Genomic DNA, 24,888 nt, shown 5'->3' on the forward strand with positions numbered 1-24,888 from the left:
TGAACTTCAAGTATTGCTCTCACCTGTTTTTCCTCCCAAGAGGCAGCCAAACTTTGTCCTATTTTAGAATAGTTATGTTTACTAGACCGGAAGAAGCTTCTGAAAGCAGATGGATTTGGGAGATCAGTAGGCGTTGTTACACATTCTTCTTACTTTGCAAAGTAGAAAGACATGGATAATGCGATCGCAGATGACCCATTCTGGATCTTTCAAGAGGCTGTTATGGACACTACAAATAATGGTTTGGGACCGCAGATGTAGGTGAATCCTTCAGCAATATTTACTGAGCCCTGATAGGTGCAGGCACTGTGCCGGGACTGAGTTCACCAAGATAAAAGAGACACCATTTGTGTACCCAATGATACGTACAATGATATGTACGATTCACATGTGAAAACATCAATGTAGTTATTGATGGCTTTAAAAATAGGTCACCTAAGTTTGAGAGGCATTCTGAGCTGACAATCTATCTGACTTTTGGTTTCTCTACATCCTAGACTCACGAATTTGGTAAGTCATTGAATCTCAAATTGCCTCATCCATTAGGTAGACGAGAACTGTCGCAAATTAAAAAGATAACTTTTGCAAAAATGAACATGGACATATGAAAAAACACTAGTATGAGGTTTACTGCAAGAGACAGCAGAGAGGGTCGCGCCTGGAGGGAAGAGCGTGTCTACGTGTGCCGAGTCTCCATAGCCACGGCGGCGCCTCGCACGCGGTCCGTATCAGCTTAATAAGCCTTCCGGGATGGATCGAGTTCCGCTTCCGCAGGCAGATTTTCGGGGTAGGAGCGTCGGACCGCCCTCACGCGCATGCTCCCAAGAAAAGGCTGAGAGCGGAAGGGCGGGGGCGTGGCGAGGCGCCGCGGACCGCCGGCTCGCTATTCTTCCAGCTGCGCGCGCGGGCGCGCGGCGAGGACGCGCGCGCGCTCGTCCACGAGGCCGGCTGCGTACAGTAGTGACGGCCGCGCGGGAGCGGTCACGTGACCGTTTCGGCTGCCTGTACAGTAAGGACCCAATATGGCAGCGGCGGTAGCAGTGGCAACGGCAGCAGGAGGACCGGCCGCCCCATAGAACCCCCCCGCGCAACACCCCCGCCGCTTCCTCTGTTTGGGTGCTCCTCCGGCCTGACTTCCCCTTTCTCCCACCTTTCCCGGCACCGCGGGAAAAGCAGCGCAGGGCAGAGCAGGCAGGGAGGGCGGCCGGAGCACGGACACGGGAGCCTCCCAGTCAGTTCAAGACCCGACATGAGGGAAAAGGGCCGTAGGAAGAAGGGCAGGACCTGGGCGGAGGCCGCCAAGACGGTAAGGGGGAGGGAGCGCAGGGGAAGGCCGGGAGGATATCGTTCTTTTGCCGCCCGACAGTCGCCGGGGAAGGGAGGTCATTGGCCCAGCGACCCCGTGGAGGGGGCACAAAACCGCGCGGGGAAGGCGGCGGTTAGTGTCGGGGTTGTGATCCCTGTGGGAATGGAGGCGCCCGACGGAAGAGGGTCTCCTCGGGGCTGTGGCTTCTCCCTGCGTCTGCGACGAGTCCTCCAGGTGTTTTGAAGCCGCCTCTGGGGGTCAGGTCGCTTTCACCCTCACTCGGTGGTAGCCCCCGCCCCAGCATGGGAAAGTCGGCCGTGCTTACACGGTAACTGGTTCTGCGCCCTTGTGCGGCTGAAGAGCCCCCATTGGACGCAGACAGGAGAAGGCTTGTGCGTGCACCCAGCCCCAGGAAGAAGGGGCGCCGGAGCTTGGTAGGATTTACCCGCTAGAGCAGACGAGCCGCTTGACCTCGGGCTCCCTGCTGGTCTGGGCTCCAAGATCGGACGTGAGGTCACGAGGCTCTTGTTTTTGTTTGCTGTTGGAGCTGAAAGTGCAGGAGGTGTTTAGAAACGAAGTAACAGGTGGGACTTGTAGAATTTTTTTTTTTTTCTGTTTCCGTAGAGACCTACTCTGAACAAGGCAGCAATGCATGGTGGGACGTGTAGTTTACCCGGCCTTGACTTTTCCGTAAAGTGATGGTGGCCTCACGAAGTTGTACTTAGTGGGTAAAACCATCTTTTTTTCTTTCTTTCTAATTTTGGTATAACGAAATTTAGAGGTAGGTGTTGAACAATGGACTATTTAGGATTATTGAGAACTTTGTTTTATGGAAGAATGAAAAGCGTGTATATGTGTAGAAGTTAAACGTTAGGGGAAAGTAAAGTTCATTCCATCGTTGAGGGTGCAGCAGAAAATGACACAAAACAGCATCATGTTAGTGTTGTAAAGTGAGAGGGTGTGGCGGCATTATCTATAATAGTGAATAAGGTCAGTAATACTTGTACAACATGGAGAGCCATTCTAAATGCACCTTTATTATATGATGTATGGTTTATTTTTAAAATGAGATTTTCCTGAATATGAAAGTAATCAATGTTCACTGTGGGACAATTTGGAAGATTGTAGAAACGTATAAAGAAGAAAATAAAAAATCACGTTTTTCACCCTTCAGAGCTTCATCTGTTAACATTTGGTACGTTACTGTCCTGTCTTTTTTTATTTCCTCCATCTGGTTCCTAGTGTTTGTTCAGTCTTGTGCATTTGTTTTGGAAACTTTATGCGCTAGCGGGGGTCGATGAGCCTTAATCTTGTATTTCTGTTTTAGTTGGAAATACGAAAAAGTAACTATAAAAGCATGTTTTATTTACTGAGTGTTTTCACTTGCAGTATATCTTAATTGTGACTGCTGGTAGTTTCCCTGTAAAAGATAAAACTCTAGAAATATTTTTTTTGGTGGTTGGGAGATTGCCTCTTCACAGAAAACTTTGCTTCTAATTGATGAATTTCTAAAGACCTTCCTTTTATTAAAAGAAGGATGGTAAATATTAATTATAGGTAAGGTGACCCCAACCCTAATTATGTTCATTAGTTTTAAGTGTCTAGACTGTTAAGAGTTCTTTTTTGAATTTGGATCTTTTTGGATAAAATAGTCTAATCATTGGGAGATTGTGACAAATAGGAAAAATTTGTGTGCATTTACTATTTAGATTTTCCTATTATAAGTATATTTGCTCATTTATAATAAACATTTCATGCCCTAGCTAGCTATGTGAAGAATAGTATTTTAAAGATGAAAAGACTAGTTTAATCAAGAGTTCTGAGTGGAATCAGTGTATTATTGGCTTGGTATTTTTATTTGATTCTGGCTAATGTATAAAGCCTTAGTCTAAGTAAAAGTGAATTTTAGAAAGAGAATGGTAACACTAAAACTTTTTTCTTTTTCTAGTAGCCAAAATCTAGAAAATACCCTCCCCTTTTTGGTTTGTTTTATCTATAAAGTGAGGAATTAAACTTCAGTGTTCAAAAGATTTGTTTGTAGGAGGAATAGAAGTAAATGTAGGAGAAATAAGTAAAAGTAAATCTTTAATATTTCAGACTGTAGAATAGTAGGATCACAAAATTAGTGATTTGACAAATGGAAGTAACTTTGACCTAAGGTAAGAAAAGGTGCATATATTTATAAGCTCAAGAGAATGAGAAGTAAGTCTTAAACTTATTTGATAGGCATTAAGGTCTGATGTTATAGGAACAGTTTCATTTTCAGCAAGGAAATAATAAAATTATTTATGAATACAGGCAATATCTTGCTTCTTATTGTTTTTGGTACCTGCATTGTAGAGCTATCCTGTTTTAGGGAGCATTATTATTATTATTTTTTTAAATTTAAATTTATTTATTGGGGTGACAATTGTTAATGAAATTACATAATTTCAGGTGTACAATTCTGTATTACATCAACTATAAATCCCATTGTGTGTTCACCACCCAGAGTCAGTTCACCTTCCATCACCATATATTTGATCCCCCTTACCCTCATCTCCCTCCCCCCATAGGGAGCATTATTAAAATGGCATTGTATTTCTGACTAATAATACAGTAACAGATAAATAAAATTAATCAATTATATATGTATATATACATAATATGATATGGTGTGTGCAAGTGTATGTGAGAGAGCTTCATGGATGGATGTAAGGTTGCTGTGAACAATCTGAAAAAGCAAAATAATAAGATTCATAATTATTATGTAATAGTAAAATTATGCCAAAAGTCTGATTAAATGCATAGACGGTTCCAATAACTAAGAACACCAGAGAGAGGGATAATGGAGTTTCCTTGATGATCTTACTTATATTCGTCCTATGTAAATATGCTAGTTATTAAAAGCATTATTCAAGTATTTAGATAGCAGTCTCACATGTTTTAAATTTCAGTGGTGGCAATGATAGTTGTGATGAAATGATTTGGATGAGAGATCTGTATGTAGTATGTATAGTGTTTGGTGCAATTGAAATAGAAAAATTTCTAGTAAGCCAGAAATATTGAGAACCATTACATTTAATCCTAATGTTCAAAGTTATACTTATTCTTAAAAAACAAAACAAAAACCAGTGTATCATCTAAATACTTGATGACATCCCTGAGGAATTTAGCTGTTTTTGCAAAGCAGAGCTTTCGAAATATTACAATCTTGTTGATCCTGTTTCCTTTTTGACTTTTCTCCTGTCACCCACTACAACTAGGGAAGCATTAAGAGGAACAAAGGTCCTAACAGGACAGGTTTGTTGTGATTGTAGGTGGAAGGAACAGAGACATAGACCTCAGAGATTGGCCACTACAGGTACCTTTGGGTATCTTTTGGGAGTAAAGTGGTCAAAGTATAAGTCAAGTATGGGTGTTAGAGGTGAGGAGCACAGCAGTCTGTGTATAGACCTTTAGTATATGTTTTGCAGACTGACGAAAAAGTGGTTTCCTTGTTTTTAGATGGTATCTATATAGATTTCACTTACAGGTTAATATTATTTTGAATGTATATAGTTTTTTATTTTTGTCGTTTACCTAGTTTTTTAACTTTGGGGAATAAGATGGAAGAGAGAAAATTTCTATTAAAGGAGTAACACTCATAGGCTAATTACTTTTATATAAGAAGTATAGAAAATGGAAAATAATTGCTTAAAAGTATAAAAATATATGATTAGAAAGTTTAGAAAATCATCTTAACAAAATACACTTTTTAGCAAAAAATAGATAATATTAATATTAGGATTTTTCAATACTCTTAATTTACCATGAGTAATTCTTTTTTCTTAAAAAATAAGGCTAGGAGGGTGGCCTGTTAGCTCAGTGAATCAGAGCGTGGTGCTGGCAGCCCCAAGGTTGCCGGTTCGATCCCGGCATGGGCCACTGTGAGCTGCGCCCTCCTTAAAAAAAATAAATAAATAAAAAATAAGGCTAAGAGTATGGCCAGGCCTGATTATGGCTGCTTTGATACATATTTACCAGGCTAGGGTCCTTTTAAGTCCGTATTTGTCTTATATTTGTAGTTGTAGTAGATTCTCCAGGAGAGAGTGCGTTTTGAAAAAACATATTAAATCTATTGTTTTTGTAATACAGACTATAGAAAGTAAAACTGGGTAAAATCCTTTTCGTTTATGGAGTACATAAAAAGATAGAGTGAGAAAGCATTGTAAGGGACATGGGTTAAAAATTGAGGAACTGCTCTGATTCACAATTTTCAAAACAATAGCTGCATATTTACATCTATTTTTCATTTCAGCTTTATTGAAGTATAATTGACATACAATTATAAGACATTTGACACATTTATGAAATTGGCTATCTGCAAGTCTGTTTGTGCTAGGTGATTTTTTAAAAAAATATTTTTTCAACCAATGGATTTTTACTTTTTTTTAAATTAAAAAAACTTTTTAAATAAATGTTATTGGGAAATGTTGGGGAACAGTGTGTTTCTCCAGGGCCCATCAGCTCCAAGTCGTTGTCCTTCAATCCAGTTGTGGAGGGCGCAGCTCAGCTCCAAGTCCAGTTCTCAGTCTTTAGTTGCGGGGGTGCAGCCCACCATCCCATGCGGGAATCGAGCCAGCAACCTTTTTGAGAGCTGGCGCTCCAACCAACTGAGCCGCCCTGCTGCCCCTTGTGCTAGGTGATTTTATGTAACACTTTTTCTTGAGTGATCTTCCTTCTGGTGATGAAAACGAAGTAAAATTACCCTCTGTTTTGCTTCTTGAATTTTGTATTATTATTTTCAGTTGATCTTTCCTTCTGTTCTGTTTTTATGTTCCTATCTTGAGAGCCCCAAAACCTCTTGTTGAAGGAAAAAAATCAAAATCTTTTTTTGAATGCAAGTTAAACATTTCTCTGAAAGGTGCTGCTGCTGTTGTTGCTGCTGCAGCATCTCCTAGAATTCTTACAGGAGCCGAGAAAATAAATCAGATTTGCAGAAGTCCTTGCGGTTTCATCATCCACAGAATCTATCCACTCTTAAAAAGCTGTGCAATTTTACTGTCGGTAAAAGTTTATTATGTATTCACTACAAAAACTGTCTGGAAGGAGGTCGGTATATGGAAAATTAAGTACAAGGAACTGACCAAGTAGGGTTTGCTAAAACCTATTTTTGTCCTTTTTACAAAAGATCTCTGAATGTTCTGTATTCTTTCTTCCCAGATCTCAGAGACCATTCTCATAGTTTAATAGTATTGTGCAATTTAGTATTTTCAGTACACTTTGATTTATCATGTTTTGAATGTTTTTAAAAGGTATTTATTTGAATGCACTAAGTTTTTAAATTCTTTAAATATGACTTAACAATAATAGTATTACTTGTTTTAAACTTTAATTGAGTTTATTAAAGTTACTTAGGCTCAATACTTTAAAAAACAAGTAGAACAAAAGTATGTAAAGAGTTAATCTTGGATGAAAACTGATTAAGTGAAAGTCTCCATACTGAAATATTGAAAATATTGAGAGTTATCATCCTGAAATTAACTATAGTTGATAGTTTGAATATAGCTTTCTGGATTTTTAACTTCTATGTGGAAATATGCATAAACATGTATACCTGTAAATTTCATATACAGTTCTGAGACTTGCTTTCTTCATGAATATCATGGATGCCTTTTTAATGCCATTACTTATCTGCCTCATTCTTTGAAATGGTTTCTAAACATGCCATTGTTTTTGGATGTACCGTCATTTAAAAAGTCCTTGATTATTTGAGATAGACTATTTATAGTTTTTTTCCCCTTTTGTAACAAATACTTCAATATATACATCTTGGGATATATGTATGCATGTACATTGTGTGTGCATATGCATTTGTGTGAATGGAATAGTTAAGATAAAAGAGTTTGTAAACTTGAGTTTTTGCCAATTTATATTCCCCTCCAAAAATTTTAAATTTCTTGTCCCCTCCCCCCCACTTTTCTTTGTAATCCAAGGAATAATCATTCTTTACTCTTTGCCATTTTGATATATTAGCAAAACATTTATTTTGTTGTTTTGTTCAGTAGAACTTGTTGGAAATGTTCTGTGTCTGTGCTGTCACATGTATATAGTAGCCACGAGTCACATGTAGCTATTGAGCACTTGAAATGTGGCTAGTGTGACTAAGGAACTGAATTTTGAATTTTATTCAATTTTAATTAAGTGCAAGTAGCCACGTTTGTCTTGTGGCTACAATTAGTGCAGGTGTAAAGTAACTTCTTAGACTTACTGTTTCTATAGTTTTCACAGAACTTGTCCACATCTTTTTTTCTTGTCTTTTTTTTTTTGCTTCGTGGTCTCTTTTATACTTTGTTTCCCCAAAAATAAGACCTAGCCGGAAAATCAGCTCTAATGCGTCTTTTGGAGCAAAAATTAATATAAGACCTGGTATTATATTATATTATGTTATATTAGACCCAGTATTATATTGTATTATATTATATTAGACTTGGTCTTACATTATATAAGACCCAGTCTTATTTTACTATATTAATTTTTGCTCCAAAAGACGCATTAGAGCTGATTGTCCGGCTAGGTCTTATTTTTGGGGAAACACAGTACTAATTTCTAAGATTGCTTTCTAGATTAAGGAAGCTACTAGCCCCGTGTCATATATGTTGCAGATCTGTTCCCATTTTTGTCTTTGATGTAATTTATGCAGGTTTTTTTTGCTGCTCTGACATTCTTCATGTTAATGTAAACAAATTTATCAATCTTTAATTTTACCTTTTGTGCTTTTCTAGGTTTTGAGTCCTATTAAGAAAAGCTTTTCCCACTTAAGGATTATAAATTGGGTGCTTTTAAAAAATGTTTAGCCTTGAAGGTATATCTTACCTAAATAAAATACATATTTTATTGTGGACTAGAAATACAGTTTATATATTAGTAAAACTATGCTTCTTGAAGGCAGAGACTTTTCTTTTAAAAAATGTTTCTACTTGCAGAGCTTAACTCAGTTTCTTGCACGAGTGTTAATTTTTTTTAACCTTTTTTTATTGGAGGTAAAAGGGTAAAAGAGAAGACACTGTTCTCACTTTCAAGAGCACTATTTGAATAAAGTTAGTTGTATTAAGTGTTTCCCAGGAAAACTGGTTGAGTATCTCTTTTGTTTGTGAAAGAAAATTATTCCAAGACACACCAGAAACCCTTTGATTTACATTTGGACATTGGGAAATTTCTGTCATAGTTCTTACTCTGACCTTGCTTGACAAAACTAAAATTGGTTAATGCTGCCTACACGTGTTGGGTCATCAGGGAACACTGTAAACCATATTAATTATAGTGACTTCTAAGTTAATTCGATCCATCTTTTGGTAAAAAAAAATGTTGTTACAGACTTTTCATTTGATAATGCTTTGGTTTACTGACATTTAGCAGTTGATACCATGTTTAGAGTGGGCTTTCATTGAAGTTCACTGCTTGCAATGGCCCAAATCATCTTGAATCTTTAACCCACTGATAACTGAATTATTCAGTAGCTGGTTTAGCCATATTCAGTTTCAAATAAAGTGCTTATTGGTGTTAGTGACTTATTTCTAAATGGTAACAAAAATTTAAATGTATTGCTATTGATTTGTAGTGATTAGTTTTCTATATGATGTGAGTGGTTCTGACAAATTTTTTAAGTTTAAACTATGATACCCATGAAATATATTAATGTGTTAGGAACGAACATCTCTTTTATTGGGTATATGTGTGTGTGCGCGCGCATGTAATATGTATGTGTGAGAGATGTAACAATGAGATGGATTACAAAAGATAATAGAAAATTTTTTTTATGTATATCATTGATTACCCATGAAAGACATAATGGGAGGTAAAAGGACTATTTTTTTCATTTTTTATTTTTATTTATTTATTTATTTTTTAACTTTTTAAAAAAAATTTATTGGGGTGACAATTGTTAGTGAAATTACATAGATTTCAGGTGTATAATTCTGTATTACATCATCTATAAATCCCATTGTGTGTTCACCACCCAGAGTCAGTTCTCCTTCCATCACCATATATTTGATCCCCCTTAGAAAAAGGGCTATTTTTAATAGCAACTTGGGAATAACTTTAACAATCTGGATTTGATCTTGGCTCTACCATTTATTGTTTCAGGTTGGACAAGTTAGTTAAACCAGTGCTCAAACAATACGTATGAGAATCATCTGGAGACTTTATAAATCTACATTATAGTGTAGATTTTTATTCAGTAGGTTTGCAGTGTAGCTAGAAATTCTGCATTTCTAACAAGTTCCCAGTGGTGCTGCTGCCTTGGTCTAAGAACCTCCTTTGCAGTTGTGGGGACTCACACTGTGTAAGCTTTCTCAGGCTCCCCCGCTCTAAAATGGAGAAAATAGTACAACTCACCATTTGGAATCTTAGATAATTAGGTGAGAATGTATGAAAAGTTCTTTAAGTTGTGAGCATTGTTAATATTACTGAAAAATGAATAAATGTAGATCATTTTATGTTTCTGAGTGGGAAAACTATATGTTGTGAAGATGTTATTTCTTTGCCCAGAATTGCAGAGGTTTGAGACATTTCTAACGGGAAGCGTTTTTACCTCAGGGACACCACTGTTCCAAAGGTCAATGTGTAATCACACAGAGACTTAAAGTAGCTATGAATAGGTTTGGGAATCTACTGAAAGATCCATTTCCTGCTTCAGGAGATTGCACAAAATCCCACTCTCTTGACTTAGACCTCGTGAACTGCCGATGGAGAAGGTTATGTGGAAGGAATGGCAGGCAGTCTAGGAGCTGGGTGACTGCTGGAGGCAGCAAGAAAACAGAAAGGGACTGAAACCTGCCAACAACAAGTAAGTAAGCTTGGTGGTAAGCTTGGAAAAGAAGCCCAGGCCTCAGACTCTTCAACAGTCCCAGTGGACACTTTGATCTCAGCCTAGGGAGACCCTAAGCAGAAGACCCAGTTAACCCATGTCCAGAATCCTTACACACAGAAACTGTGAGATAAATTGGTGTGTTTTTCACCTAAGTTTCATAATAAAACATAATCACAAAATAAATCTGTGTTGTTGAGCCTGTATAATAGCAAACTAGTAGTAATGCTAAAGTTTGCTGGAGGGAGACTGTGTCAGGTTTGGTCTTAAAGGTTTGTCCTGGGTATTAAGGGATGATGGGTTTGGGTAAAGGTATTCCAGGCAGAGAAGAGCTGAAGAGAGGGAAGACTGAAAAATGCCTAGTAGGTTTGATCCATGGCTAATTTACCTTTGAGTATTGTGAAGTGTAGTGAAAAATAAGGCCAGAAAAGGTAGGTTGGGGCCAAAATGTGGGGAGTTACTAAATTCGGGCTGTTAGTATTTTTATTCTAGGGGCCAGATTTTTATTCTAGAGTTTTTATGCTGGAGATAACATTGTATCTCTGTTTTAAGTATCTTGGGCCATTCATGGGATTTATTGTAGAGGGTTAAAGAGTCTAGCTATAGAGACGTTATGAAAGTTAGAGTAGGACTCTGAATTAAAAGGATGGGAAGGGGGGTGTGTTTGTTTTGTTTTTTCCCCATTTTTTTTTTCATGTCATTTAAATTTTTCATACCTTCTCTACCTACACTTGTCTCACAGCTGTCCAACAGAAGCCTTAAATTCTGCCCATCTTCTGAAGTCTTCAGACATACAGGAGGTTCTGGAATGCTCTTCAACACAACAAAATCCTACCATTGTTGAAGGGAAAAAAGAAAGTGAGAGGCTTTCCCCAGTTTTTCTAGCCCATGTTGAGTTTTCTTTTAATTCCTGTACTGCAGTTCTTTCTACACCACCGTCCTCTGTATTGCTGGTCTTCAGGTTAGTTCAGATGACAGAATCAGTCAGGGCTGTGTGTGGCACAACTCTAGGCAGGAACCATTCCTGTGTGTCATATGATTACTGCTTCCTGGAGTTGTCCACCGTTGTGGCCCTGGATTCCGTGATGCTCTTTGTGAAAACACCATTAAGTATTGATGTATTTATTTATGATGAAAAATTAAGGACATTTTACTAGGAGAAACCTATCTATTACAGGTTTGTGATATAAAAGCCACCTTGAGAACAGATGGGGGGCAAGGACAACTTTCCCAGTCTTTCATTTAGTATTGGATTTGCTTTGTAGGTGTTAGGTCTGTTTTCTGGCAGACAAGAGGTAGCAAATGACAAAGGCTTAATGAAAATTTTTCTCAGACTAGGTTTTTTGTGGACTTCCCACCAGGAATTTGTATATTAATTCAAGGGGTTCTGAAAGTTGTGAAGGTATTCAAGTTTTATGCTTTAATGCTAATCTTAAAAGTTGTATGAACATATTTGTAATTTGAATTCACTGTAATTTGTGAATGGCTTCAGTGTACTTTGTATCATTTTAAGATGTTTTCTTAATATCTAATCAAACATTCTTGTCAGTCCTCTTTCTTATTAATGACCTAGAGAGGTTTTACAGTTTCTAGATTTCCTTCACTTTAGTCCTTGTGAACTTTGGTCCTAAGTTAGGATTAATGTATTATTTTTGATCTATTAATGTTGAGATTTAGAATAAATATATTTTAGTTATATTAATATGTAGCATAGGTTTCCTTCATTTCACAAAAGTTTCATGAATTATTTAAAGTGTAGAAATAATATTTAAATTAACTTGGAAAATAAAGGAAAGAAATCACTACCATTGGACACAATATACCTTAACATTTTGGGATATTTCCTTCTAGTGTTTGATACAGTTTTCTATGTAGTTGTAATTAATCTTTTTCTCTCGGTTTCTAATCTGCTTTTTTATGTATTAAAGTATTTTTATGTGTCATTTTCCAGTTTTGCTAATAACCCATTTTGAATGGCTGATGATATTCCATTATGTGGTTATTGTCATAAATGCCCACTCATATTGTTAACAAAAACTGATAACTTAAAACGAGCATTTTAAGCTGTAGTGACTTTTTTTCCCTACTTACGTGTACACATGCACCTGGTACCTCATCCCAATATTTTGGATTTAAATATTTTTTATTTTAAAAATTAACATGCAGCAAAAATTGACCTTTTTGTTACAGAGTTGTGTGAATTTAACACATGTAACCAACAACATAGTCAGGTAGACTCCAGAAAACGCTCATTCTGTCCTGCTGTAGTCACCCTCCACTTGCCCCAAATCTTGGCAGCCACTGATAAGTTCTTCGTCATTGTGTTTTTGTCTTTCTGAGAATGTCATATAAATCGAATCATATAGAATATAACCTTTTGAGACTGATTTTTTTAATACAGCAAAATGCCTTTGAGATTCATCCACATTATTTTGTGTATAAATAGTTCTTTTCTATTGCTGAGTAGTTCATCGTACCAATGTGTAATAATTTATTCACTGTTAAAGAAGATGTAGGTTGTTTCTATTTTTGGCAATTAAGAATGGAGCTGCAGTAAACATTTGTGGGCAGCTTTTCCTTTGAACATGAGTTTTCATTTCTCTAGGGTAAATACCCAGGAGTGGGATTGTTGGGTAATGAGGTAAACATTATGTTTAACTAACAGGAAACTGCAAAGTTTCAGAGTGGCTGTGTATCATTTTGCATTCCCACCAGCAATATTTATGAAATCCAGTTGCTCTTCATCCTTGCTAGCTCTTGGTATTATCAGCGTTTTAGCCATTCTAGTAGGTGAGTAGTGGTTTGTCATTGTGATTTTAATTAATGGCTTCTATTGTTGAACATCTTTTTATGCCTTACCTGCCTCCTGAATATCCTCTTTTTTTTTTTTCTCTAAGGAGGGCACAGCTCACTGGCCCAGGCGGGGATCGAACTGGCAACCTTGTTGCTACTAGCACCGCACTGTAACCAACTGAGCTAACCGGCCACCCCTGTATGTCCTCTTTGGTGAAGTGTTCAAGTCGTTTGCTTGGTTGGTTGTTTTCTTGCTATTGAGTTTTGAGAATTCTTTGTGTTCTAAATGCAAGTCCTTTACTAGATGTGTTTTGCAGATATGTTCTTCCTGATTATAGGGGAAAGCTCAGTCTTTTCATCATTAAGGACATTAGCTGTAGGTTTTTTGTCAACACTTATTATGTTGTAGAAGTTCCTTTTTATTTCTAGTTTTTTTAAAATTAGGTTGAAGAAATTCCATTGTCATGAATAGATGTTGAATTTTTTTTTTTTTTAAAGATTTTATTGGGGAAGGGGTACAGGACTTTATTGGGGAACAGTATGTAATTCCAGGATTTTTTTCCAAGTCAATTTGTTGTCCTTTCAATCTTAGTTGTGGAGGGTGCTGTTCAGCTTCAAGTTGTCCTTTCAGTCTTAGTTGTGGAAGGTGCAGCTCAGCTCCAGGTCCAGTTGCTGTTGCTAGTTGCAGGGGGCAGAGCCCACCATCCCTTGCGGAGGTTGAACCGGCAACCTTGTGGTTGAGAGCCCACTGGCCCAAGTGGGAATCGAACTGGCAGACTTTAGAGTTAGGAGTATGGAGTTCCAACCGCCTGAGCCACTGGGCCGGCCCTAGATGTTGAATTTTGTCAAAAGCTTTTTCTGCATCGTTTGATGTGATGGTTTGATTTTAATTTTTAGACTGTTGATGTGGTGGATGACATTGGTTTTCATATTTTGAATTGGCCTTGCATCCTGGGGGCAAATCTCACTTGGTTGTGGTATAGTACACTTTTTATATATTGCTAGACTTGCTAATATTTTGTTGAGGACATTCACGGTTATGTTCATGAAGGATATTAATCTGTAGTTCTCTTGTACTGTGTCTGGGTTTTGATATCAGGATAATGCTGGCCTCACAAAAATGAGTTGGAAGTTTCCTTCCTATTCTGTTTCCTGAAAGAGATTACAGCCAGTCCTCATTATTCGTGAACTTTGGTCCTAATTCGTGGGTTCAGTATTTGTGAATTCACCTACTTGCTAAAATTTACTCTTAAGCCCAAATCAATACTCATGACACTTTTGCGGTCATTCATGGACATGTGCAGAGTGACCAAAAATTTGATCACCTGATGCAGACACTCCCAGCTGAGGTCCCTGCTGAGAACAAACAAGGTGATGCTCTGCCTTCTTGTTTCAGTTCTCAAGTGGAAACAAGTTGAGACCCATTTTTTTGTCACCCATTTAGTGCTATGTTTTTGCGTTTTTGTTGGTGCTTGTTGTTTAAAATGCCCCCGTAGTGCTGCGCTGAAGTGCTGTCTGGTATTCTTAGTGCAGGAAAACTGAGGTGCCTTTTGGAGAAAATACCTGTGTTACATAAGCTTTGATTAGATGTGAGTTACAGTGTTTTGGCCATGAGTTCAATGTTAATGAATTAATAATATGTATTAAATAAGATACCTTTGAACAGAAACACATAAAAAACAAGGTTGTCTATTGATCAGTTGACAATAATCTGACCACAAAGGCTTGCAGGAACCTAACTATATTTCCTCTATAAGTGTTTGTGTCGTATTTGCTAATTTGTGTTGATGGTGACTTCACAGAACATGACAATTATGAATGGTGACAACTGACTGTATGTAGAGCTCATGTTATTTCTTCTTTACATGTTAGAATTTACCAGTGAAATATTCTGGGCTGGGGGCTTTTTTTCGTGTGAGCTTTTCAGCTATGAATTCAATTTCTTGTATAGTCATAGAACTGTTCAGGTTACTTATGTTCTCTTTGGGTAAGTTTTAGAGTTTTAGCAGTTTGTGATTTTCCAGGAATTGGTACATTTGATTCAAGTTGTTGACTTTATGTCCATTGAGTTGTTTGTAGTATTCCCTTGTTGTTTGTAGAATCTATAGTGATATCCCCTCTTTATTCCCAATATTGGTAATTTGTATTTTTTACCCATTGTCGCTCTTGTTAGAAGTTTATCAATTTTTTTTTTTTTTTTTTTTTTTGGTTGTTGAGAGCCCACTGGCCCATGTGGGAATCGAACCGGCAGCCTTCAGAGTTAGGAGCATGGAGCTCTAACCGCCTGCGCCACTGGGCCGGCCCAAGTTTATCAAATTTATTCATCGATTGAAAGAACCAGTTTTGGTTTCATTAATTTTTCTGTTTTCAGTCTTCATGTTTACTCTTACCTTTATTATTATTAGCAGCCACCCCCCCCCCCCATTCTCCCTTCATCCCCCAGCCTCTGGGAACCATTAATCTATTTTCTGTATCTGTGGATTTGCCTATCAGGACAGTTATTATAAATGGAATCATACAGCATGTGCCCTTTTGTGCCTGGCTTCATTCACTTAGTATAATGTTTTCAAAATTCATATTGTAGCATGTATCCTTTTTATGGCTGAATAATATTCCATTGTATGGATATACCACTTTTTATTTATCCATTCGTCAGTTGATGGATATGTGGGTGGTTTCCACTTTTTGGTTGTTGTGAATAATGCTGCTATAAACATTTCATGTACTTTTTCAACATGTGTTTTTAATTTTTTTGGTATATATCCAGGAGTGGAATTGCTAAGTCATATGTTAACTGTATGTTTAACTTCTTAAGAAATTGCCAAACTATTTGCCATATCAGCTGTACGTTAGCCAAAGAATTCATAAGCAACTTGAAGGGATCACTCTGCTGAGGTTTTTGTCTGCAGTCTTCCTACTATTTTCTGATTCCCTGGCGCTCCCCCCTTTCACGTTTTTGGCCAGAAATTTGGGGCTTTATTTATCCCACTCTGCTGTGTACTTCCTACTACTATGCCCTCCTCAGGCCAAACAGCAGGAGACCAGAGAGGTAAAGACAGCAAAGAGGTTTTATCTCATCTCTTGGAACCTTAGCTCCTCTGATTGCAGGCGGTTTCCCTCCTTCAGAATTTTAGGCACCTGCTTACTCTGGGCTCTTGTGGCTGCAGGATTACTTGGGGTTTGAGGTATGAGAGAATAAGGAAAATTAAACATCCAGAAAGAAAATGGGGAAATTTCTGCTGTTTCTGAACATTGGGAGACTCCTGTCCTAATGGAACTCAAGCCAAACTGATGTCCATTTCCAGGTTTTGGGCTGTGTTGAGTTCAGATTGAGAGACACTAGAGGGGAAAAATTGCTAAACTCACTGCCAGTTTTGTGGTACTTTGAATTCTGGTCTTCCCTAGTCTGCCTGCTACCATTTACTTTGTTGGATTCTATTTGCTAGTATTTTTTTGCATCTATTTTAATGAGAGATACTGATCTGTAGTTTTCTTGTAATGTCTCTGGCAGATTCTGGTATTAGGGTATGGTTGGCCTCAGAATGAGTTAGGATGTATTTCTTCTGCTTCTGTCATCTGGAAGAGATTATAGAGAATTGGTATAATTTCTGCCTTAAATGTTTGATAGAATTTACCAGGGAACCTGTCTGGGCCTGTTGCTGTTTTGGAAGATTATTAATTATTGATTCATTTTTTAAATAGATACAGGCCTATTCATATTATCTATTTCTTCTTGTTGAGTTTTGACAGATTGTGTCTTTCAAGGAATTGGTCTATTTCATTTGGGTTGTGACATTTGTGGATTATCAAATTAGAGTTCTTCATAATTTTCCTTTATTATCCTTTTAATGTGCATGGGATCTGTAGTGATATCCTCTCTTTCACTTCTGATATCAGTAATTTGTGTCTTTATTGAATTTATTGATATTTTTTAGAAGCAGCTTTTGGTTTTGTTAATTTTCTCTGTAATTTCATGTTTTCAGCTTTAACGATTTCTGCTCTAATGTTTATTTCTACTGCTTACTTTTTTTTAATTTTTAATTTTTATTTTTTAAAATTTTTATTGGGGAACATTGGGGAACAGTGTGTTTCTCCAGGGCCCATCAGCTTCAAGTCAAGTCGTTGTCCTTCAGTCTAGTTGTGGAGGGCACAGCTCACTGGCCCATGTGGGAATCGAACCGCAACTCTGTTGTTCGGAAGCTTGTGCTCTAACCAACTGAGCCATCCGACTGCCCCAATTAATGCCATCTTTTGAGTGAACGTCATACTGCATATTGCTACTGTAATTCAATTCAACTTCGAAAAGTAATACATAGATAACATCTCTTAAAATGTGTACTTTTTTTGGCACCCCCGTATATGAAAGAATTAGAAATATAATACAAAAACTTGCTGTTGCTCCTTTTATTTAGCATTGTTTCAGAAGTTGTAGCAAATGTAGTTCTGCATGAAAAATGAGGTATGAACATTAAAGGAAGAGACAAAGTATTGCTATTTGCATATATTGTGATTGCTTATTTAGAATCCCAAAAGAAGCAACTAAAAACCTGTTAGAGGTTTCGGATAGAGTTCAGAAAGGTGATTGTTAAAGTAAATAAAAAATATCCATGGAGTTTCTATACACCAATAGTTAACAGAAAATATAATGAAAAATATAAAATACCTAGGAATAAGTTGAATAAGAAGTGTGCAGGATCTAGGTGAAGAAAGCTCTAAGCCCTCTGAAATATGAAGGATCTAGGAGAAGAAAATAATAAAATTCCTGAAAAAGACTTGAAAAATTGAAAAGAGCCAGTTTGTATACTTGGATGGGAAGAATCAATATGATGAAGATTTCAGTCCTTGTCAAGTAAATTTATAAACGTAAAGTAATTCTACTTTGGCAAAAGAAATCAAAAGTTCATCTGGGTTCGACTAAAAATACATTTTAAAAGAGAAGTGAAACCTTTTAAAAAAGACATAACTTATATTACTAGATATTAAAATGTATTGCAAAAATACAATGATTAAAGCAACATGGCATGATTTTAGGACTAGACAAGACTGGGGAATAGTATAGAGGTGGTAGTCCAGAGACAGTCAAATTTATTTAAGAATTCCGTATACAGGTAGTGTTTAGAAACCTACTCATCGTAAGGTGGGGGGGGATGTATAAATATCTGTTACATATTGTACACCAAAACAACTTACAGAAGAGTTGACATTTTTTTAAATTATTATTGGGGTGACAATTGTTAGTAAATTTACATAGATTTCAGGTGTACAATTCTGTATTACATCATCTATAAATCCCATTGTGTGTTCATCACCCAGAGTCAGTTCTCCTTCCATCACCATATATTTGATCCCCCTTATCCTCATCACACACTCCCCACCCCCTTACCCTCTGGTAACCACTAAATTATTGTCTGTGTCTATGAGTTTTTCTTTCTCATTTGTTTGTCTTGTTCTTTTGTTGTTTTTGGTTTATATACCACATATCAGTGAAATCATATGGTTCTCTGCTTTTTCTGTCTGACTTATTTCACTTAGCATTATACTCTCAAGATCCATCCATGTTGTCACAAATGCTCCTATATCATCTTTCCTTAACGCCGAATAGTATTCCATTGTGTATATATACCACAAGGAGTTGACATTTTTAATGTAAAAAATGAAGCCAAAGAACTAGATGTCAGTAAGGTGAATATTAGCTTTGTGGTAGGTGGGACAGCTGATGTAGGGCTGTGTAATGTATATGTTTGCAGTTCAAATAAATCTATAAAGACTGCCATGTTTTATCTGTACATTTTAAATGTAAAGTCATCTGGATCACACAGACTTGTACATATCTGTGGATATCTGGAATGAACTCATAAGTGCAGCAGTAGTTGAAATACTGTTATTTAGGCCAGAGTCAAACTCAAATCTTAGGGGCTATCTAGATTATTTGTGAGTACTCAGAAAGCATAGTTTTTGTATCCTTTTTATTAGCTGGGTGTGGGAATCTATACATAAACGGATATATTAAGCATGCTTTAAAAATCAGTTTATATTATCATACTTTAATTCTGTGTAGTGTTGCTTGTAACTATTCTAAGTACTTACCCAGATTGTCATGAAGGTGTTTCTAAACCTTGTGTCATGTAGTTCCATGAACAGTTCCAGTGGCATATTTTCTTTAGATTTTGTTTATGGGTATACATGTGTATATATGTAGTACCAACTTTTTCATTTTTATGTAGTCACATTTGGTAGTATTTTTCTTCATATTGCTCTGGGTTTTGTGTCCTTCTTTGGGAAGCATACTTGACAAAAGCAGAATCCATAAAAGACAAAATTTGACTACATATAAATGAAACCACATATCTGGATCAAAGTAACATGAGCATGATAGAAAATGCAGGGAGGGTAAAAAGGAAGAATATCACCCACAATCCTACCAGCCAGTGCCAGTTGCCATTGATACTGCAGCATTATGCCTTGCCAGTGTGTCCTCCTACTTATCCTTGCTTTAGTGTGTAGAGTCATGAATACTTAACATGGTCCCTGACCTTGAGGATAAAACTGCTTACTGATTGGGAGGAATGGATGCCTCTTACTTTTTGTGTAAACTCGAGTGCAGCTCACTAGACCTGTCAGCCAGCAGCGTTAGGAAGGGCAGAAGCTAAAGCAGAGAGTATTGGTATTAGAAGCTTATGATGAGATTTAGAAATCGGTGCATATACACTGAGTGCAAGTTGTCTTTTCCTTCTATTGTGCAACTTTCCTTTACTATTTAGTAAAGTTCTCTTTTTACAGTGCTTGCAGTTTTTCTTTCTTTCTGTCTTTTAAACTATGCAAGGGCAGAAAAAGGGTCTTTTAATTCACTTTTGACTTTTAAATAGAAATCGTACTTCTGGGGAGCTCTAGTGGCAGTGTTAATCACAGTGAGAAAACTGAGTTTTCTCCTAAAAGAAAGGTGAAATCTAGAAAATCTAAGGAGGGACTACCTGGTTATTTGTCCTCTTCAGAAGATCTCCTTCTAGTTCTCTTATGATTAAACCTTGACTATTTGTCTCAACGAATAAGTGCATTTCACTATATGGAGACAAAAGTAAGAGACTAAAAGAACTAGGAATGATAAAAAAACAACATATAATTAACTGCTGAAATTGCTCATTTTAAGTACCTACTGTAGTTGAGTAGGAAGGGTATCATTGAGAATGTGAGCTGACTTCTTGGAAGAGGTGAAATTTTCTCTGAACTTGGTTCTTTTGAGCAAGGATGGGAAGTCCAGATTCTGTCTGGCAGCTGGGAACTACAGTCCTGAGACAACTTTGTCTTGGTAGCTTCAGGGCATTGCTTTGGCTGGTTTCTGGGAATATTTCATCATATATGTAGTTCAGTAATTTAAAAAGCTTAAATAAAAAAATCATACGACTTTTTTTTAGTATGATTAAAAGCTTTTTGTGAGTAAATAGGCTCTAATTATTGCCCGTCTACTGTCATAAACCCATGTGCATGGGTTCAGAATACAGTTGACCTTGAACTACATGGGTTTGAACTTCACAGGTCCACTTATATACGGTTTTCTTTTCAGTAAATACAGTTGGCCCTTTGTATCTGCAGATTTTGCGTCTGTGGATTCAACCAATCACAGACTGAAAACTGTTTGCATTCCCAACTTCAGATCCCCAAACTGCGGGTCAAAAATACTGTTTCCCATCCGAGGTTGGTTGAATCTGCAGATGCAAAGGGCCTACCCTAGTTAAGTTTCTGGGGAATCAAAGTTATACGGGGATTTTTGACTGCTCCGAATCTGTGCCCCTAACCCCTGTGTTTTTCAAGGGTCACCTGTATAGATTTGTCATCTCCTTCAGGAGTTCTTAATCTTGATAGAGAAATGGGCTGTATCTCAGGACTGTTTTGAAAGTGGTAGAAAATCTATGCGAAAGTGGTAGGAGGAAGAAAAGGGAATTTACTGGTTTGTCACTGAAAAATCTGGAGGAAGAGCTTCAGGTGTGGTTGCATTCAGTGTTTAAATGAAGGCATTATGACGATTTTGTTTCTCTCCTTTTGTTTGTCTTTGGGGTGTTAGGAAACTGTTAGCTTCCATCTTACATCATACAAATTTAAGTCCAGTAGCTGCTGGGAAGAAAAATGTCTTCTACCTGTTATTCTGCTCCTTTAACCTTAGTTTGAGTCTTCTGCCCATTTCTAAACCAATTACTGTGGACAGGAGGTTGGAAAGTGCTAATGGACTTCATACTTTATTGCTGGTGTTGGTTCCCATTGTATGGATTGAGAATGGAGGAGCTGGGTGGATCTCCAGAAGAAAAGCAGGGCCTTTTAACTAGAAGAATGTTGAATCATAAGCAAGTTGGTAAAACACAAATCTACCTTAGGCGTCATGGGGTCTGTGGACCCACAGAAACTAACCATAAAAATGACAGTTGTCTTTCCTGAGAAGAGTATTCATAGCTGTCAACAGACTCTCAAGGGGGGGTCTGTACCCATTAAAAAAGGTTAAATATTGATATGGGTCTAGGGAGAGAAGAGCTTGTTAACTGAGAATAGGTACATTATTACCATGAGAATCATTTTTGAGAGACATTGGGATTGAATTAGTGGAATTGAATCTGTGAAGATAGGTTGAGCATAATAGAGTAAATGTGGGTGTTTCAGGTGACTTGTTTTGGAACTATAGAAGATGCTCAGATAGCTTTTTTTTTTTTAAAGATTTTATTGGGGAAGGGGAACAGGACTTTATTGGGGAACAGTGTACTTTCAGGACTTTTTCCAAGTCAAGTTGTTGTCCTTTCAATCTTAGTTGAGAAGGGCGCAGCTCAGCTCCAGGTCCAGTTGCTGGTGTTAGTTGCAGGGGGCACAGCCCACCATCCCTTGTGGGAGTCGAACTGGCAACCTTGTGGTTGAGAGCCCACTGGCCTATGTGGGAATCGAACTGGCAGCCTTTGGCGTTAGGAGCAGGGAGCTCCAACTGCCTGAGCCACGGGGCCTGGGGCCGGCCCCCGCTGAGATAGTTTTTGAAATCAATTAAATATGGCAAAAAATCAAGTAATTTAAGAGAATAAGAGAAACACATCTACAAATAATAAAATTCCTTCCCTTTTCTCCATCATTAGACCTTTCATTTATTCCTCTTGTCTCTAAATATTATAGTTGTGATTTCCTTCTTGGTTCAAGATTTTTGGGGGGTGAAGATTAAAAACAATTTTAAAGACATATTTTTTGTATGGTTTTATTGCATTACAGTAAGAACACAAGTTTGAACTCTATGGTTTTTGTAATTGCTGAGGTTTCTTAGTAAATAGGCAGTTTTTCTAACCGTTCCGTTAGTGTGATTGAGAAAAAATGTAAAATTTTTGAAGAGTTTAATTAAAGTTTGGTTTGATATATGTTCGAAATCAACCTTACTGATTTTATTATTGATATACTCATTTCTGTATTGTAATCATAAATGAGAATTGTAGTGGAGGGAAGGTTGGGATGAGCAATGCACCCTGACTTTAATTAGGATCTAAGATTGCTATACCAGCTCCTTTTTTTTTTTTTTAGTGGATGGTGTAGCCCACTTCATTTTATTGGAAATTTTTATAAGAGATGGCCAAACAACCCTAGAATTTGCAACCTACTTTTTAGTTTAGATGTAGAATCTATTTTTTTGAAATTTTTTTGTGATAGTAACACATTATTGTATTTGTAGAGTAGCACTATCAGCATAGGTTTTCTACTCCCATTCCTTCTCCTCTGTTGGCTGGACCTGGTATGAACTCTTGATCTCCTGTGTGGCCAAAATCGGGCAAATTTGAAGTGTTATTAAAATAAATGAAAACTGTATGTTTCGAGCTGATAGAAATATTTTAAGAAGTGTCTCAATAAGCGGGTCCTTTAACTTTTCTGTGAAGGGTTAATCACTTATTTTTGTGAACTGTGGACACTTAGTAATTCCCAGCTTTTCCTCTCTTGATTATCTGGCTAATAATGTGCACTGTGGAAAGTTTAAAAACAAAAGTACAAAGAAGAAGGAAAAAAAGTTAATCCTAATTTTGCCAGATAGAGGAGTATTCTTAGTTATTTTGGAGTCAGAGTTCCCTTTTGGAATTTGATGAAAGCAGTGGATCTTCTCTCCGGAAAAAGATACAAACACATAATTCCATAGGGGTTTGTGGAATCCTGAAGGCCATTGTGTATCCTATGGGCAGATTATAAGTTAATATTTTTGATCTATGGTAATACCATCAACATTTTGACATTTATTTTTAATCCTTCTCTCTGGTTATTTTTTAACTTTAAAAAAATTATTTTAAGTGTGTTTTTCCAGGACCCATCAGCTCCAAGTCAAGTAGTTGTTTCAATCTTGTTGTGGAGGGTGCAGCTCATAGTGGCCCATGTGGGGATCCAACCGGCAACCTTGTTAAGAGCACCACGCTCTAAGCAACTGAACTAACCCGCTGCCTCCTGGTTATTTTTTTACTTAATTGAAATCTTATTATGTATTCATTTTTGCATGTTGTTCTTTGTAGATCATAAACATGTCCTTATCATTGAAAACTCTGCTTAAAGATATCTTTAATACCAGCATATTAATATATCATTTTCAATTTAGAAGTAACATATGGTTTCCCCCTGTGTTTCAGGTATTGTCTAATTGAAGGGCCATAAAGATAAAGAGACCTATGGTTTCTGCTTTGCTCTTGAACTAAAGATCTCTTTGGGAGGGGAATTGATTTACCATGTTTCCCCAAAAATAAGACCTAACCAGAAAATAAGCCATACCATGATTTTTCAGGATGCTCGTAATATGAAATAAGCCCTACCGTATTTTCCTGAAAATAAGACCAGGTCTTATGTTAATTTTTGCTCCAAAAGACAAAGTAAGGCTTATTTTATATTACGAGCATCCTGAAAAATCATGCTATGGCTTATTTTCTGGTTAGGTCTTATTTTCAGGGAAACATGATACTATCTTCATATTGGGAATTTTGATTGTTTAATTTTATAACTGTTAGAAATAATACTTCAGCGAACACCTTTGTGCCTAGATCCTGTAGGTACTTCTGTTATTTTGCTTTTATAGATTGCTGGAAGAAAAGTTGTTGGGTAAGAGGATGTCTTTGAAAGGCCCTTCAAGTTGCATGTTACCAAATTGCTTTCCAGAAAGGTGTATCGGTTAACTGTTCCAGCTGTGTAGCGTGTAAGTGCCTGTCTTACTGAACCCATGAAAGATTGAATATTACCACTTATTTTATTTTATTTTATTGGGGAATATTGGGGAACAGTGTTTCTCCAGGGCCCATCAACTCCAAGCCGTTGTCCTTCAATCTAGTTGTGGAAGGCGCAGCTCAGCTCCAAGTTCAGTCGCCATTTTCAATCTTTAGTTGCAGGGGGCTCAGCCCACCATCCCATGTGGTAATTGAACCTGCGACCTTGTTGTTGAGAGCTCACGCTCTAACCAACTGAGCCATTGGGCGCCCCTGAATATTACCATTTTTGAAAATTGTTGCTATTTTGTTAGATGACAGACTTTGAGGTACAGAATGAAGTTAGGGAAGTTATGTCTGATACAGAGAGCTGCGTGCCAAAGGCGGAGGCTGGCAGGGGGAGTGTGCTGTAGGACACAGCCTGCTCTAGTTTAGTCCTTACACAGCTGGCTTATTAAGCCTACTCTTGTTACCCTGCCTGGCAACTTGTCACGCTCTTCTCAGCTTAAATTTTGGGTTGTCATTGAGGCCTTACTAAGAATTGTCTTTCTTCTCATTCATTGTCAACTGTATCACCCTTTTTTATCTTGTTCACTGCACTTACTGCTGTCTGAAAAAAAAATTTTTACATACATATTTATTGTCTGTTTCTACCATTAGAATGCTAACTTCCCTAAATGCAGGGACCTGCTATATATTGTCCACTATTTCTTGGCATCCTATTTTTAGTTTTGTTTGATGGATACAGCGGGTGCAATATCTTTTTTCCTAAG

At 37.3% G+C, this 24,888-nt stretch overlaps 1 protein-coding gene across 2 annotated transcripts in view; it reads left to right on the top strand.

Moving 5' to 3' along the window:
* Positions 1-1,000: 1,000 nt before the first annotated feature.
* Positions 1,001-24,888, top strand: part of ASXL2 (ASXL transcriptional regulator 2) — a 119,489-nt gene continuing 95,601 nt past the window's right edge. Inside the window, exon 1 of one of the 2 annotated variants that reach the window (XM_081068223.1) lies at positions 1,001-1,306. In XM_081068223.1, the coding sequence (XP_080924349.1) occupies positions 1,250-1,306 (57 nt within the window). In that variant the 5' untranslated portion in view covers positions 1,001-1,249. The remainder of the gene's footprint in view (positions 1,307-24,888) is intronic. The other variant, XM_081068222.1, reaches the window with a different exon arrangement.

The sequence above is a fragment of the Rhinolophus hipposideros genome, assembly GCF_964194185.1.
Source record: "Rhinolophus hipposideros genome assembly, chromosome: 12".
Lineage (NCBI taxonomy): Eukaryota > Metazoa > Chordata > Mammalia > Chiroptera > Rhinolophidae > Rhinolophus > Rhinolophus hipposideros.